We start from the raw sequence: 18,145 nt of genomic DNA on the forward strand, positions 1-18,145 counted from the left end.
AGCATTATAGTCTTTTCTAGTGAATCACATCTTCTCATTATGTGTCCAAAGTAAGATAACCTCCGTTTCATCATTTTACCTCCAGAGAAAGAAGACCCTGATCTCTCTCCCTGGCTGGACAGCACAGGGAGGAACCTAGCCAGGAAAATCACAGCCTTCCAACTCCCTAATGGAAGAGGAGCTGCATTAAGCCCATTAACATCCGCCAAATGGTTATCATCAATTTTTAATCAGAAATCAAACCAGAAATATGGTGAGCAACTCCCAGTAGCAAGTCAATTTAAATAAGGGCAACAAGGGGAATCCAGGCACTTCAGCACAGGCATTCAACCAACCGAGGGGAGAGCAGCGCGTTGCTCCTTGCCTTTGACAGAAGGAGAGGGCGACAGCTATATTAATAAGGATCAAAGCGCTGCGGAAAAAGTGAACCGATCCACCCGAGCCATTAACCCTTTCCCCGGCCGCTTCTCGGTTTGCAGCCGGGGGCCCACACGCACGCACCATGCCAGATTTTCCCGCCTCTCGCCTGCAGGACCCTGCCTCGCGGGTAGCCTTTGCAAGCAGGACCTGCTCAGCAGCTCAGCATCCCGGAGCCGGCCCAGTGGGCTAAAGGAGATCCCGCGGCTCTCCGGGACCGTCTCCCATCCTGGAGCGGTTCCTCCGACAGCTGCTGTTGCTGCAAAGCGCCCTCCTTAAGCCCCCCCACCCGCCGCCGCCGCCTAAGTTGCAGAACCAAAATGCGAGTTTGCAAAGAACCCTGAGCGCAAAGCTCGACGGGGTGGAGTGAAAAGGGGAGCCGCGGGGCAATGGTGGAGGGCCAGCGAGATCTCCGTCCCCAATTCTTCCCCCTCCTCCCCTCTAGTTATTAGGTGGCCGGAGGAGGGGAGGAGGGAGGGAGGATGTTGCCAGGCCTCCCCTCGGGACTGCTGGCTCTGGGGACTGCTTTGCTGTGGCATCCTTGCCAGGGGAACTGCGGGGAGCTGAAATGCGGCGACCAGGAGAGCTGCTGCAGCTTCGGCAACGCCACCTACCCGGAGATCAAGTGCTGCAAGCTGCCCTTTCACACGTTCCTGGACAATGTGGGTTGGTTCGTGCGGAAGCTCTCCGGGCTGCTCATCTTGCTGGTGCTCTTCGCCATCGGGTACTTTCTGCAGCGCATCATCTGCCCCAGCCCGCGCAGGCACCACCGGCGGCGCCCGGGACAGCGGGGCCAAGAGGAGGAGGAGGAGGAGGAGGAGGGAGACGACGACGAGGGAGAGCTAGACTCGCTCGCCCGCGCCGTTACCCCGCTCAACGTGACGGCCGCCACCTCGCAGGACTCGCTGCTAGACAGCGGTAGGGGCCGCGACCCGCTGCCGCCGCCTCTCCTGCACATCGTCTCGCCCGTCTTCTTGCAGCTGCCCAGCTACGAGGAAGTGAAATATTTGCCCACTTACGAGGAATCCATGCGGCTCCAGCAGCCTGGCGTCCTCCCCGTCACTAGCCTGGCCACAGGGGCGGGCAGAGGCCTCGCAGAACCGGGCTGCTGGGTAGGAGGCAGTTGAGGACCGTTCCTGCGTCCCCCCCCATCACACGTCCCCCTTTCTCGTCCTCTCTTCGTGTTCCCCGGAGATGAAGCCTCCAACCCCCCAGAAGAAGAGGCTGCTCCCCACGTGGCTGGGGATCTTGGTGGCACGGTGGAGTCGCCCTTTCCCGTTGAGATTCCAGGAGACTGCGGTTCTTTGGAAGGGGGGGGAGGGGAAGTGGTAGGTTGACGATGGGTGGGGGTCTTCTAGAGCCCCCCTGCACTGTGCGAGGTCCCACACTCGAGAAGGTAAAGTGTGGCGGTAAAGGAGGGCGCAGTCTGCCTTGAGAAAACGCCTTTGCTTTCTGCCTACCCAACAATACCGCCGGCCTTTCATTGTCTGAGATTTCGCAGACATACAGATAAAATAGATTCATTAAGTGCCTGGTTTAAATGTGTGACATGCCTTCAAGTTGGACACATTCGGGACTAGGAGAAATTAAGAGTGCTTTTTTTTTTTAATGTTCCTCCTACTTTTTTTCTGCCTTGCGGAGATGCCTTCTGTTAACTAGCCTCTTCTCCCTGCAGATTAAAATTCTGGATGGGATCGATGGGTGTGATTTTTTCCCCATTATTGTTTGCGACAAATCCAGTTCGTTTAAATGTGTTTGCTTAAATGTCACTTGCTTCAGGCTGCAGCCCTGTGCACATTTACCTGGAATCAAGTCCCATGAAATTCAGGGGGGTATTTCTGACCAAACATGCGTAGGGTTGCAGTCTAAAAAATACAAGCCTAACTGATTTGTGCCTTGCAAACCTTCAAGATAATTGAGGGCTCAGGTAGGGGTGTCAAGAGGAATTGTAACCTTCATGAATTGCTTTTATACTTTCCCCTTTTTAAGGAGTTTGCTGTGATGCAGTTTGGGAGGATTTGAGGTGTGTGTCTGAGAGAAAGAGAGATGGTGGTAGGGCAACTCATTGAAAAGCTTTCTTTGTGGAAACAGCTCCTGATGCGTTCACGGATTGCTATAATGATGAAAGAGACAAATACTTAAATAGTTGAAGTTTTAGGGCCTTTCTAAAAAATGTGATTTTATCATTAGTGTTGTCGGTCCTCCTGACTGAGTACTAGCACTATGCAATCTCATCCCCATATAATGTCAGCACTGGTGGTGGTGGTGGTGCAGACAGCCTGGCTGCAAGAGGAGAGCAAAAGCTTGTGACACTCAGTAGGGCAGATATGTGCTCCAGCGCTGCAGCTCCCACTTATGACTAGGCCTGACTAAAGTTTCCTGTCTGCCTTTTGGACCAATGCACTTTTTGCCTTTTAATAACAGTTGAAATTACAGATTAGGTTAGTATGCTATTTAGTATGCTATATGTTAAGGTTGCATTTGGCCTAATCTCCCCCATAATATTATAAGGCTGCAGTTCTATACATACTTACTCAGAAGTGCGTCACGTTAACAACCAAAGGGACATTTCTGAGTATTCTTATTTTCATTCATGAATCACTTCACATGAGGCATCCCAAAGTAATTTACAATATAAAGACATGCATAGGATTGCACTGTCAGACAGCCGCAGACTTTTTCACCTTGCAGCCTCCTTTCTTCCACTACCATCTTGTTTTTGTTTGTTTGGGGTGTTTTTTGTTAGGAGGGGCTGATAAAGATTTTGAGGAACTCAAAAGCTCGGTCACTTCATTCAGTTGGGTTCCTTGACTGTTACACACAGAATTAATATAGCACAGTGGCAAGGGATAGTCCCTAGTTAGCTCAAATGTTGCCTGGGAGGCCTTACTAGAGCCCTCCCTCTTCCAAACTGCAATATGAGGATAATAATACCTTGGACGGCTGAGATAATGTTTGTGAAACACTGTGAACGCTTGAAATGCACAATCTAAGTGAAAAGTGTAAAGATTAGATAAATGACCTTTCAGATCTGCAGCTAATTGAAACAAATGTCTGGAAATCACTGTGCATGCTGGCTCCTAGCCTAGGGCCTGGGAGTCATGTGATCCTGCAGACAGTAAACCTCCCATTTTGGAAGACCAATGGTGCCATGGAAAATATTGAAACCTTGCTTGTGATGGCTGTGCATGACAAATTGACCAGTTGGTACAGGCAAGAAGCTAGCATCTGCAGCAGTTTACGGCAGCATCCATGATCCTATTGGTTATAAGAATCAGCCCCTAAACACAGTCCAGTTAAATCGCTTGGACTTCCTTTTGGAATCAGTACACTTAGGGTTGAACTCATAACCCTGAGGCTGCAATGCTTACATCCTGTCAAACAACAAGTGGCTTATTTCCAAGTAAACATGTATAGGACTGGACAGTCCAGGGACCACCACACAATATGATCAGGCAAATGCTGTGATCCCATGCCTCTGGTAATGCCTGCTGGGTATCCACCACTGCCTGATCCACCATGGTAGCTTAAAAACACCAAAAGTCTTAAAGGTCCCCTGGAACTAGGACTTCTGCTTCTAAAGAACAACTATATTGACTATTAGCTGAAGTTTATGGGATAGTTTAATCATTTGTTGTTATTTATCACCATTATGCCATGGTGACATACAACAACAACAAAAACAACATTTTGCAGCCACAGATGGGGTTTGCAGCACAGGATGAGGTTCGGAACCCACCTTGCTGAGAACAGCCCAGGTTTTTGTTTGTTTACATAGGACGATCTAGACTAGAGCCAGTGAACGGCATTGTCCTGTGAACTGATAAACCTTCTAAAGCTTTTGGCATTTCAGACAAGTTCTGACATAACGTTTTGCTTCCATAGGATAGCGTTTGGAATTGGTTCAATGGACACATACACGCTGAAATACCGTAAGTGTGGATGTGGCATGAGGTTCCCAATATTGCATCATTTGTCCCATAGCTCCATGAGGTGTGGGGGGGGCATGAAAAACTGTTGCAAAGGCTTCTGGGTTGCAGCGTGGGCATGCAAGACAGGGCTCTTGTGCTCCTCATGGTCAGGTTGGTACATAGTGTCAACTGAGAATGGATTTCAAACTCAATCCAGGATCCTTCGTGTTGTCATCGGGAGCACGGTTCACACAGGGTGTACAAGGTTAAAGTTGCAGGGCTCTGCTGAAGATCACTCCCCTGAATTTGTGGACAAGTCTGAGGGTGATAGGAAGATGCCGTACACCAAGTCAGGGCATTGGTCCATCTAGCTCAGTACTGTCTTCTCTGACTACCGGCAGCTCTCTAGGCTTTCAGGCAAGAGACATTCCCAGCCCTACCTGGAGATGCCAAGGACTGGTGCTGTGACCTTCTGCATGCAAAGCAGATGCTCTGCCACTAAGCTACGGTCCTTCTGTAGCTTCGCCTCTATTTTCTTTGGGCATATCCATACCTAAAGTATGTTGTTGTTACTGTCAGATGGATCTGTTCCCTTGCTGGACTCAGCACAGGGAAAGCCAGTTCAGATAAAACAGTTATCAAGTCAGAGGATCAGTAAAGTAACATTTTCAGCTCGGGCAGAAGACTATCAGAAAGTGGGCAAAATGAACCTTGTCCCTAACTAGAATTTCCAGAACTTAGGTGTGGCCACAAGTAAGTCTCTTCCATTCCCCAACAGATGGAGCTCAGCTAATTATGGGATGTGTAGGAACATAAGAACATAAGAAGAGCCTGCTGGATCAGGCCAGTGGCCCATCTAGTCCAGCATCCTGTTCTCACAGTGGCCAACCAGGTGCCTGGGGGAAGCCCGCAAGCAGGACCCGAGTGCAAGAACACTCTCCCCTCCTGAGGCTTCCGGCAACTGGTTTTCAGAAGCATGCTGCCTCTGACTAGGGTGGCACAGCACAGCCATCACGGCTAGTAGCCATTGATAGCCCTGTCCTCCATGAATTTGTCTAATCTTCTTTTAAAGCCATCCAAGCTGGTGGCCATTACTGCATCTTGTGGGAGCAAATTCCATAGTTTAACTATGCACTGAGTAAAGAAGTACTTCCTTTTGTCTGTCCTGAATCTTCCAACATTCAGCTTCTTTGAATGTCCACGAGTTCTAGTATTATGAGAGAGGGAGAAGAACTTTTCTCTATCCACTTTCTCAATGCCATGCATAATTTTATACACTTCTATCATGTCTCCTCTGACCCGCCTTTTCTCTAAACTAAAAAGCCCCAAATGCTGCAACCTTTCCTCGTAAGGGAGTCGCTCCATCCCCTTGATCATTCTGGTTGCCCTCTTCTGAACCTTTTCCAACTCTATAATATGCTTTTTGAGATGAGGTGACCAGAACTGTACACAGTATTACAAATGTGGCCGCACCATAGATTTATACAACGGCATTATGATATTGGCTGTTTTATTTTCAATACCTTTCCTAATTATCGCTAGCATGGAATTTGCCTTTTTCACAGCTGCTGCACACTGGGTCGACATTTTCATCGTGCTGTCCACTACAACCCCGAGGTCTCTCTCCTGGTCGGTCACCGCCAGTTCAGACCCCATGAGCGTATATGTGAAATTCAGATTTTTTGCTCCAATATGCATAATTTTACACTTGTTTATATTGAATTGCATTTGCCATTTTTCCGCCCATTCACTCAGTTTGGAGAGGTCTTTTTGGAGCTCTTCGCAATCTCTTTTTGTTTTAACAACCCTGAACAATTTAGTGTCGTCAGCAAACTTGGCCACTTCACTGCTCACTCCTAATTCTAGGTCATTAATGAACAAGTTGAAAAGTACAGGTCCCAATACCGATCCTTGAGGGACTCCACTTTCTACAGCCCTCCATTGGGAGAACTGTCCGTTTATTCCTACTCTCTGCTTTCTGCTTCTCAACCAATTCCTTATCCACAAGAGGACCTCTCCTCTTATTCCATGACTGCTAAGTTTCCTCAGAAGTCTTTGGTGAGGTACCTTGTCAAACGCTTTTTGAAAGTCTAAGTACACTATGTCCACCGGATCACCTCTATCTATATGCTTGTTGACACTCTCAAAGAATTCTAATAGGTTACTGAGACAGAACTTTCCCTTGCAGAAGCCATGCTGGCTCTGCTTCAGCAAGGCTTGTTCTTCTATGTGCTTAGTTAATCTAGCTTTAATAATACTTTCTACCAGTTTTCCAGGGACAGAAGTTAAGCTAACTGGCCTGTAATTTCCGGGATCCCCTCTGGATCCCTTTTTGAAGATTGGCGTTACATTTGCCACTTTCCAGTCCTCAGGCACGGAGGAGGACCCGAGGGACAAGTTACATATTTTAGTTAGCAGATCAGCAATTTCACATCTGAGTTCTTTGAGAACTCTCGGGTGGATGCCATCCGGGCCTGGTGATTTGTCAGTTTTTATATTGTCCATTAAGCCTAGAACTTCCTCTCTCGTTACCACTATTTGTCTCAGTTCCTCAGAATCCCTTCCTGCAAATGTTAGTTCAGGTTCAGGGATCTGCCCTATATCTTCCACTGCGAAGACAGATGCAAAGAATTCATTTAGCTTCTCTGCAATCTCCTTATCGTTCTTTAGTACACCTTTGACTCCCTTCTCATCCAAGGGTCCAATAGCCTCCCTAGATGGTCTCCTGCTTTGAATGTATTTATAGAATTTTTTGTTGTTGGTTTTTATGTTCTTAGCAATGTGCTCCTCAAATTCTTTTTTAGCATCCCTTATTGTCTTCTTGCATTTCTTTTGCCAGAGTTTGTGTTCCTTTTTATTTTCTTCATTCGGACAAGACTTCCATTTTCTGAAGGAAGACTTTTTGCCTCTAAGAGCTTCCTTGACTTTGCTCGTTAACCATACTGGCATCTTCTTGGCCCTGGTGGTACCTTTTCTGATCTGCGGTGTGCACTCCACTTGAACTTCTAATATAGTGTTTTAAACAACTTCCAAGCATTTTCGAGTGATGTGACCCTCTGGACTTTGTTTTTCAGCTTTCTTTTTACCAATCCCCTCATTTTTGTGAAGTTTCCTCTTTTGAAGTCAAATGTGACCATGTTGGATTTTCTTGGCAATTGGCCATTTGCATGTATGTTTAATTTAATAGCACTGTGGTCACTGCTCCCAATCAGTTCAACAACACTTACATCTCGCACCAGGTCCCAGTCCCCACTGAGGATTAAGTCCAGGGTTGCCGTCCCTCTGGTCAGTTCCATGACCAACTGGTCTAGGGAATAGTCATTTAGAATATCTAGAAACTTTGCTTCTTTGTCATGACTGGAACACATATGCGGCCAGTCTATGTCCGGGTAGTTGAAGTCACCCATTACTACCACATTTCCTAGTTTGGATGCTTCCTCAATTTCATATCTCATCTCAAGGTCTCCCTGAGCATTTTGATCAGGGGGACGATAGATCGTTCCCAGTATTAAGTCCCTCCTGGGGCACGGTATCACCACCCACAACGATTCTGTGGAGGAGTCCGCCTCTTTTGGGGTTTCGAGCTTGCTGGATTCAATGCCTTCTTTCACGTATAGAGCGACTCTGCCACCGATACGTCCTGCCCTGTCCTTCTGATATAGTTTATATCCAGAGCTTGGAAAAGTTACTGTTTTGAACTACAACACCCATCAAGCCAATCCAGTGGCCATGCTGGCTGAGGCTGATGGGAGTTGTAGTTCAAAAAAGTAACTTTTCCAAGCTCTGTTTATATCCAGGGATAACCGTATCCCACTGGTTTCCTCCATTCCACCTGGTCTCCGTTATGCTCACTATATCAATGCTCTCCTCTAAGACCAAGCACTCCAGTTCTCCCATCTTGGTTCGGAGGCTCCTAGCATTAGCGTACAGGCACTTGTAAGCAGTGTCTCTCTTCAAGTGTCTTTGGCACTTGTGGTTTGGCCTGCGGTAATTTTGCTCTTCTGAATTTATATCCTGTGCCCCTGCTCTCACAATGCCTACTTCTAGGCCTACCCCTTTTAAAATTTCATCATTTCTTTGGTTTTTATCCCAGGGGGGAGGTTTATTCCGAACAGGACCTTCCTCAGCTCCTGTCGGGTTTTCCCCCTCAGTCAGTTTAAAAGTTGCTCTGCCACCTTTTTAATTTTAAGTGCCAGCAGTCTGGTTCCATTCTGGTTCAAGTGGAGCCCGTCCCTTTTGTACAGGCCCAGCTTGTCCCAAAATGTTCCCCAGTGCCTAACAAATCCAAACCCTTCCACCCGACACCATCGTCTCATCCACGCATTGAGACTGCAAAGCTGGGCCTGGCTGGCTGTTCCTGCGCGTGGAACTGGTAGCATTTCAGAGAAAGCCACCTTGGAGGTCCTGGCTTTCAGCATCCTACCTAGCAACCTAAATTTTGCTTCCAGGACCTCACGGCTGCATTTCCCCATGTTGTTGGTGCCAACATGCACCACGACCACTGACTCCTCCCCAGCACTGTCTACCAAACTATCTAAACGACGGGCGATATCCGCAACCTTCGCACCAGGCAGGGAAAACACCTTGCAGTCTACATGCCCATCACACACCCCACTGTCTATGTTCCTAATGATCGAATCACCCACTACAAGGATCCCTCCACCCCCTGGAGATATATCCTCGGCACGAGAGGATAGCTGCTTATCCCCCAAGGAATGGGTCCCTTCTAAGGGATCGTTTCCCTCTTCCTCAGCTGAATGGCTCTCCTTCCCCGAGACCATCGTTCTCCATGATATCAGGAGAGCTATCATCGTTGGAGTGGGACACAGCTATAACGTCCCTGAAGGCCTCCTCCACACACCTCTCTGCCTCTCTCAGCTTTTCCAGGTCCGCCACCTTGGCCTCAAGGAAATGAAGTCATTCCCGGAGAGCCAGGAGCTCATTGCACTGAGAGCACACCCATGACTTCTGTCCAACAGGCAGATAGTTGTACATGCTGCAGGCGGTGCAAAACACTGGAAAGCCCCCACACCCCTGCTGGCTTCTTACCTGCATAGTTTTGTTTAAGGTTTATTACGTCAATGGGTTGGAGACTGCGGTTTAGTTGAGGTTAGGGAACAGACGGGCAGAGTGGAGGGCCCTGGCCTCCTTGCCCTGCTGCCGAACTCGCTCTGCTGCTTAACTCGCCTTGACGCTTCGTCAGCTGGGGCCTTGATGTTTCGTCAGCTGGGGCTTTCTCTAGCTCATGGAGCAGGCTCCCTCACTAGGGTGCTCTGACTTTATATGTGTGGCTGGTTCCTCCCAGCTACTGCTGCCAGCCAATGATGTGTTACTTGAGGCTGATGGCTCAACTATCAGCTGGGGCTTAACTCTTTAGTATTATCTCAGGCTTCCTTCCTTTGAAGGCAGGAAGGCAGGCTTCCTTCCTGAGCGAGGGGCGGGGCTGTTTAAGCTTTTGGCTGCTTTTAATCTAACCAAGGGGCTGCGACTTCCAGGCAAGTCTTTTTTGTTTGTTGTTTTCCCACCTAGAACAGCCTGACCTTTCTTTAACCTAGGGAAACAGAGCTTGTGGAATTTAGCCTTGTTTACAGTGTCCCCTGAAGCTTTCCTGCTAGGGTGGTGTTGAAAACTAGCTTTCTATAGGCTTCCTTCTCCTAGGATCTGTCTCCTAAGATATAGGTTCTTTCAGGATTTGGCTCCTAGCTCAGGGTGACCTTGGGCTGCCCTTATTACTACTTATTGCTCTGGAGAGATTGTCTGGTAGATCTTCATGCAGGGGTCACCAGTATGACATCCACAGGTGCACCTGCATATGTAGAAGTCTTCCCTGATGTCCACAGAGTAACCCCCCCAGCCAAAATTAGGCTTGAAAGCAGCATTCTATTGTAGCCACTAGACTAGGTTGTGATGAGTGTCTGGTTGCAGTGTGTGTGCGTGCAGTGTCCACCATTTCTCCAGTTTGCAGATGTGCCCACAAGCCCAAAATGGTAGGCAGCCCCTGTGTTAATGAGTTGGCACGCACATATGGGAAGAGATGGCCCATTAGGTGTCTTGGTCCTAAGCTGTTGAAGGATTTTAAGGGAATAAGCAGTACTTGGAATTGTGGCCAAAAATAAAGCCAGAATTACTACATGTGGAGGTGAAGACTACAGAATTAAGCTTTCACTTTGTGATCTTAAAGATTTCCTTTGTTGTGTCTGAAGGTGAAGACAATCATAACATTTAAAAAGAGGCAAACAAGTAGTTGACAGTGCTGTCAGTGCCTTCTAAACAAATGTGCATGTTTCTGTCCTGAGGAGTTTGTGTTGCCAATGGTGGTGGTGGTGGTGGGATTTTGCAGGTTTTCAGCATAAGTGTGAAGCTGATTGACCAGCGCCTGTGTTGTCACCAATATACACATGCACAATCCCTAGAACACTCTTGTGACTGCTTTTAAAATGTTTGCAAACTTTTTTTTATATAAGATGAAGAATAAATGCATATAAGAAGTGGCAAAGTTTTGAAGTGCTGGAGCTCATCATGACAACCCCCATAGTCAGCCCCCGCAAGGCCCCCATTATGTATATACACACATACAGACCTACATACACATACAGCAAAGACCAACAGCACATAATACAACACCCAATTCATTAGGATTGGCATTATTGCAATCCTGTGCATAGTTACGTAGCAGTAAGCTTCACTGAACTTGGTGGTGCTTACTTCTGACTTCATGGATTCAACTTGTAAAGCACATTGAACTTTGAACAAAAGATTTTTAGCAATTGAAATGCAATTTTTAGCAATTGAAATGCAAAAAAGTTTTACTATTTAAACTAGTAGCACAGAGTAGGAACCCTATCAAAGAAAAGGAAAGCATCTAGTCTCTGAGTTCCTCAGTGCCAGTCTCTCACAAACAAACTTGAAAACCTCATTATCATCTCATTCACTTGCCAGAGCAAGGAACATAGGTCAATTATCCTGGTGCTCAGGCAGATCATATCATTGCTCCTGCTCTGAAAAAAAGCTGTGGAGTTACAATCCCCTGTGTTTCCCTTCCACTGCACCACTGAATATAAGAAATACATGCTCTGTTATTAACACAAAGCATGGCTGGTGCATAAAAGGAGGGACTGGTCTACCTTACTGAAAGCAGCATGCAGAACCAATATTTGATGTGCTGATACGTATGTCGGTGTCAAGTGGAAAAACTGGGTTAACACTGTAGAATGAATTTAGGACACAGCAGGGTAGTGCAGGGTGTTCCTGATGAGAGGGGGTGTGGTCTGGAGAGAGTTGTAAGGGCCAGATAGGCCAGGAGGGCTACATTTGGCCCCCAGGCTTGAGGTACCCCAATCTAGCTGTAGATGATGAACCTGCTGCTTGAATGGTCTAAAAATGCTACATCTGTATTAACCCTGATGCACCTTTCCCCATCTTTGTGACTTTCAGATGTTTTGGATTGCAGCTCCCATCATCCCCTGCCAGATGCCAACATGAGTAGTCCAAAACATCTGGAGGTCACTAGGTTGGGGATGGGTGTCCTAAAGTTTCTTTAGCACGAATCTAAACTAATAGTTTATGGACATTTGTTAAAAAAAGAATACAATTGACCTTTAATTGCCATTCCATCTCCTGCAGTATTGTTTTTTTCAGATGCAAGCTTTGCAGGTATCTCCTTTAGCTTGTGGTTAGATGCAGCAATGTGTTGCAGTATCTTGAGCAGCACAACCATGTTCTTTGTGCTAATCATTGCACTTATTAGATGAGAGCATTTTAGAAGAGCTGTATACTTGGAAAATGAAGATCTATAGCATCTAAAACAAATTATAATGTACAGGGTGGGGTGGGGAGCACACCAGAGAAACCTTACATGGTCTCCATTATTATTCACTTTCCTGCAATTAAAATGCCTTAATGGTGCAGCCGGTTACTTAACCTTTGCAAAAGGCTTTCTCTTCTAATCATGGAAAGGAGAGCATGCAAACCAGAAATAGAACACTGACACCCCTGCCCTTTTTATTCCAGTTCCCAAAGTTGTAGATTAAAAAACATCTAACCAAGGTATGGTCAGCAGTATTTGGTTAAGACAAGATGCTTTTGGGGCCAGCTTCGACATTAGGAGGGAAACTTGCGGTCCCCAACTCCATCCCCTCCCCAATGTTAATGTGGGATTTAGGGAAGCATTCACAGGGAGTCAGCAGGCAGGAGGTAGAGTGTTTGCCCCTTTATAGCAGACAGACCTCTATTTGAAGAATAGTCAGAAGTCATTCCTCTATCTGAAGGCATTCTCTGTTTGTTCAGCTGTCCAGTCCTAGTCCACTTCAAATATAAAGAACCCTAAGATGGAAGAGCAGGGTCATGGAAGTCACCTGTCCATAGTTAGCACTTGTACCGTAGACTAAGCAGCCATACAGGTCACCTGGTCACAATCATCCACGCTACAGTGAGTGGCACGATATTTATAGCAATTATTTCTAAAGTTGCATCTGTACATTTAAATTAGTATATGCAAATCTGCCCTCTTCTTTCCATTTGGCCATCTTAGCAGAAGGAAATGGTGCCTGGATGCCATTGGGACTGGTAGGGCAGGAAGGAAGGAAATCGACCACCGATGGAATCAGAGCCAATGACAGGCAGAGCCAACTTAATCTAGGTTTGCCCCCATCCTCCTCCCTGCTGGTTTGACTGTGACTAAGGGGGAGGAAGCGGACAGGTACTGCCACCCCCTAGAGTGGCTTTAAGTCAGAAAGCAAACAGGTGAGGGCTGGCTGAAGGCTCGTTGAAGCTGGTGTGCGGTAGTCGTGGGGACAGCCTCCACCTGTAGGAGTGAGTCTTAACCCTTATGGCAACTGCCAGTTCTCCCCTGAAGTGCGTTTCCCAGGCAGTTCCAACTGACTGGAGGAAACTTGCTGGTTATGTGCAGCAGTGGACAGCAGACCAGTGGTGCTTACCTAACCTCCCATTAGGCATGTCACTGCAACATAGTGGGAGGGAAAGGGAGGAGAGGCAAGGTAGTGGCAAGGTGGGCATGGCACCAGCAGGAGCACTGCATTGCCTCTGCTAGTGCCTCTGTATCATGCCGACCTCACTACCTCCCTGTCCCTCTTCCTCCTGGTATGCTCCAGCGATTTGGGTGAAGGGAGGTCAAGCAAGCGCTGCTGCCCCACCCCACCAAGCACTGCTGGTTATGTGTGCAGGAAATTACTGGGAGGAGTGGGAGGAGTTAAGGACCCTTCCCACCACTCAATCCTACTCTGTAAGTCCCTCTGTTCCCATATTTCTCATTATCTCAACAAACATAAGTCGGACCTTGCATTTGCTGAGCCAGCATCAAGGACTGATCCTTTGGAGAATTTATTCAAGTTTTGGGAAATGATTTTGTTTTGTAATATGGAGTGAGAGGAACACCTTCAAAAGATTTTAGGCCTTGAATAAATTTGCTGTCACATCTGATCTCCTTTGGAAACAGCTGGCATATAGGTGTACTGTGATGTTCCTGCTTATAGTGTAAATATGGTAAGTGCTGTTTATATAGAAGACATATGGTAAGTGGAGTTAAAGAGGAAGGGGGAGTACATGAGCAGTAGAATGCTGGATGATTGGCTGAGCATTTGAATGGCTGGGAGTATAAATGGAAGAATAACAGTTGAATCTGGTTGGATGTTGGGAGTGTGGAGAAAGAGGTGTTTGAGGTGGATGTTGGGAGTGTGGAGAAAGAGGTGTTTGAGGGTGGAGGTCAGGAGTGTGGAGAAAGAGGGAGTTGGAGTTCTGATTAATAATAAGTCAAGTACAAAACAGGAATAGATGAAACCATACGCTTGTGAAACATTCTAAAACTAATCTTGTTATTTCTGATATTTAATAAATACTTATTTGGTTTACCAAAGGCCTGATCCTTGGCTGGGGGATATACATACCAGAAGGGAGGGCAAGGTAATTACCAAGGCTGAACAGAAACAGTATCTAATGGTGGCAGCGGTGAAGGGAGGAATAATAACAATTCAAGTATCCAGACCAACCCAGAGTTGTATGCGTTATCTATAAAGATACAAGGGGGTTGGAACAGCATAAGCACGCAGTCACAAAAGTAACCAGCTAGAGAGAGACTCAGGCAAAGTCTCTGGGAGTATTGGTTATAGGACGTGACTGGTGGTGCTGCCTAGCAGGGGGATCTAGTGAGATCTGTGCTAGAGCGGAGTGAGAAACCATATAAAGGACGGTCCGGACTGGTGGTATCCCTGGTGGTGCCTAGTGAAAGGCAGTAGCCACAAGCAGGTGGGAACCTGACAGGGAGAACCAGGGGAGGACGACATATGTGGTGGCTGTAGTGGTGGGATACGAACAATAGAGAGTCCCTAAAAGTGGTGTGGCTAAAAGAAATAACAAATAAAGATTACTTGTGAGAGTGACTGGCAAAGAGTGTGTGGCAAAGTGCGAGTGAACTCCTAAAAACATGGCTGAATATATAAAGATGAAAAAAGAGGAGCTGGTGGAGAAGTGCATAACATTCAATTTACCTCACGAGGGTAAAGGGGTAGATGAATTGCGAGTAGCATTGATAGCATTCGCATCTGTTCAACAAAAACAACCTGTCAGAGAAGAGAACCCAGAAGGGTACTCAAGCAATCCCGCTTATATAGAGTACTTGAGAGAGAAGTTAAAGTTGGAAACTGAGAGATTGAGGATGGAAGGTGTAGAGAAGGAAAAACAGTGGGAGTTGGAAATTGAGAGAATGAGAATGGATACTGAAAGGATGAGAATGGGGTTTGAGGAGAGGGAGAAGCAACGAGCATTGGATGCTGAGATACAGGTGGAAAAGTTAAAATTTGAAAGAGAGAAGTTTCATTTTGATGAAACAAGAAAGGACAGAAATGAAACCAAAATAACGGTTACACCAAAAGATTTTGCGGTGTTTGAACCTGGACAAGACCCACAGATTTACCTCGACACCTTCAAAAAGGCAGCTCAGATGTGGGGGCTACTGGAGGATAAATATATGCAATATTTATCAAATCTGATCAAAGGGGAATTGGCAGAGGTATACCAATATTTCCCCTCAGACAGGCCCGTCACCTATGCCGAGTTTAAAGAGGCAGTGTACAAAAGATTCAGACTGGGACCTGACTACTTTAGGAAGTTATTTCAAAACTGTCAGATCCAAGCAGGGAGGTCTTTTGTTGAACTGGGAGCAAAATTGATGGACATATTTGGAAAGTGGATGGGAAGTGCCAAAGCTCAGTCAGTGGAAGAGGTGAAAAGCCTCATGATACTGGATCAATTATACCATCAGTTACCACCAGAAATAAGGCTGCTTGTCAAAGACCGTTCCCCTACATCTGTTCAAGAGGCCGCAGAGTTGGCAGATCACTTTGCCTCCAATAGAAGTGGCTGGGTGGGGAAAACATCAAGAGAGTTTAAACCCAGACCATATAATGGTGGCAGAAAGGATGTGGTACCACAGCGAGTGAGTCCTCCAATAAAGTCTGAAGGGCACAGGACACCCCAGAGTGGATCTGTGTACCCTAAAATGGAGGAGAAATTATGTTATAAATGTGGTAGACCGGGGCACCTATGTTTTCAGTGTGAGGTTGCCAACCCCATTGGTAATCCTGCTCAGGGAAGGGCAGTGAAAACAGAACCAAGGGAGTTAGAAACGAAGAAGGTTCAGTTCTGCCTGATAAATTGGACAAATGTAAAAGACTTTGATTCGAGTCTGAGGGAAGAAGTGAGTGTGGAAGGGGCAAATTATTGGGCATTGTTTGATACTGGTGCCGCTCAGATGTTACTGAGGCCAGATTTGATAAAATCTGAGGAAATATTACCTCAGGAAACGGTGACAATCCAAGGAGTGAGGGGTGAACCAGAAAGCATACCCATGGCCCTGATAAAATTAAAGTGGAGAGGAAAGGAGGAAATATGTAAAGTAGGTATTAATGCCCAACAACAAGAACCAGTGATACTGGGAAGAGATGTTATGGGGGCACAAGGAAAAATATATGTGGTGACCAGACAACAACTTGGCAAAGCAACAGAAACCATGTTAACAGAGGCCGAAGAAAACAGGGTGGAACCTGTTATCGAGCCTAAGGTCGCCATAGCAACCCCTGGCAGGCCTACTAAAAGAGACAAACTGTATTGAATGGTCTCTAGTGAAGAGGCAGAGCCGTTCAGGGAAGAGCTGGATAAGGATGCAAGTTCGAAGCAAATGAAGGACCAAGCCCTTACACAAAAGATTCCCTTTACTGACAATCTGAGGAATCAAATTGTGTGTGAGAATGGGATTTTATATAGACTGTGGATGCCTGCTGAGAGAGAGAATGAATGTGAACCAGTGAAACAATTGATGGTACCTAGCAAATACAGAGCCAGATTGCTAGAGGTAGCCCATGATGTCCCATGTGCAGGGCATCTTGGAATAAAGAAGACCAAGAAAAGATTGGCTGCACACTATTATTGGCCAAATATTTCTAAAGACGTAAAACAATATTGTTTATCTTGTGACATATGCCAAAAGGTGGGGAAAAGTGGAGTAAAGACAAAAGCACCATTGAAGCCCCTTCCTATAATAGGACAACCCTTTTATAGAGTGGGAATAGATTTGGTGGGCCCTTTTTCCAAACCCACAAGGCATGGCAAGAAATATCTATTGGTGGTGGTGGATTTTGCCACCAGATACCCAGACGCTGAAGCACTAAGATCCGTGGAAGCCCCTGTAGTGGCAGACGCTTTATTAAAAATCTTTATGAGACTGGGTTTCCCTCATGAAGTGTTGACGGATCAAGGCAGTGTATTCATGGGAGAAGTGATGCAATGTATGTGGAAGTGTTGTGGTCTAAAACATTTAAAGACAACTACTTACCATCCAGCAACCATTATCTCTACCATAGATCTGTGTAAAGGATTTTGGCAGATGGAATTAGATGAGCAATCCAGAGCCAAAACTGCCTTCAGTACACCAGATGGGTTATATGAGTTTGTGACTTTACCCATGGGACTAAGGAACTCACCAAATTCTTTTCAGAGACTAATTAATACTGTGTTGCGAGGCATGTCAGATTTCGCAGTGGCCTATATAGATGATGTGGCCATTTTCAGCAAGTCGGTGCCTGAGCATGTCCCACACCTGACAGCAGTATTAGAGGTATTTAAGAAAGCAGGGCTAACAATAAAAGCCAAGAAATGCCAGTTTGGGTTGAATGAAGTGATCTATTTAGGACATAAGGTGGGGAGTGGGAAAATAACCCCCTTATGGAGCAAAGTTGAGGCAATACAATCGTGGCCCATCCCCTTAACTAAGAAACAAGTTAGGGCATTTTTAGGTGTGGCTGGTTTTTACCGTAAATTTGTAAAGATTTTGGGGAAATCGCAACCCCCTTGCATGAGCTAACAAGGAAAAAGTGTGCTGAGCGTGTGGTGTGGACGGATGAATGTCAAAAGGCTTTTGACCTTCTGAAGCAAGCCTTGTGCCAAGGGCCTGTATTAATAGCACCAGATTACGAGCAACCATTCATCGTGGCTACGGATGCGTCGGACCTAGCGCTGGGAGTCGTCTTGCTACAAGAGAGAGGAGGCACCAGACATCCAGTGGCGTATCTTAGTCGCAAGCTGACATCTATGGAGAAGAATTATTCGTCGGTCCAAAAGGAGTGCCTAGCAGTCGTGTGGGGACTGAGCAAGTTGCGCCCATACATGTGGGGACGAAGATTTACAGTGACGATGGATCATCGAGCATTGTTATGGTTACAGACTATGAAAAATCATAACACTATGCTGCAGAGGTGGTCCTGGGCTCTACAAGATTACCAGGTGGACTTCAAGTTCATAAAAGGCAA

At 46.4% G+C, this 18,145-nt stretch overlaps 1 protein-coding gene across 1 annotated transcript; it reads left to right on the forward strand.

The window, feature by feature from the left end:
* The first annotated feature begins 899 nt into the window (after window positions 1-899).
* On the forward strand, window positions 900-1,573 carry C7H3orf80 (chromosome 7 C3orf80 homolog). Its single transcript, XM_061634491.1, has one exon. The coding sequence runs from the start codon at window positions 900-902 to the stop codon at window positions 1,542-1,544; it is 645 nt and encodes a 214-aa protein (XP_061490475.1). The 3' UTR covers window positions 1,545-1,573.
* Window positions 1,574-18,145: the final 16,572 nt, after the last annotated feature.

Source organism: Rhineura floridana, chromosome 7, assembly GCF_030035675.1.
Source record: "Rhineura floridana isolate rRhiFlo1 chromosome 7, rRhiFlo1.hap2, whole genome shotgun sequence".
NCBI classification, from domain to species: Eukaryota; Metazoa; Chordata; class Lepidosauria; order Squamata; family Rhineuridae; genus Rhineura; species Rhineura floridana.

Coding starts and splice junctions, on each gene's coding strand:
- C7H3orf80 (XM_061634491.1), top strand. CDS start 900: ATGTTGCCAGGCCTCCCCTCGGGACTGCTGGCTCTGGGGACTGCTTTG.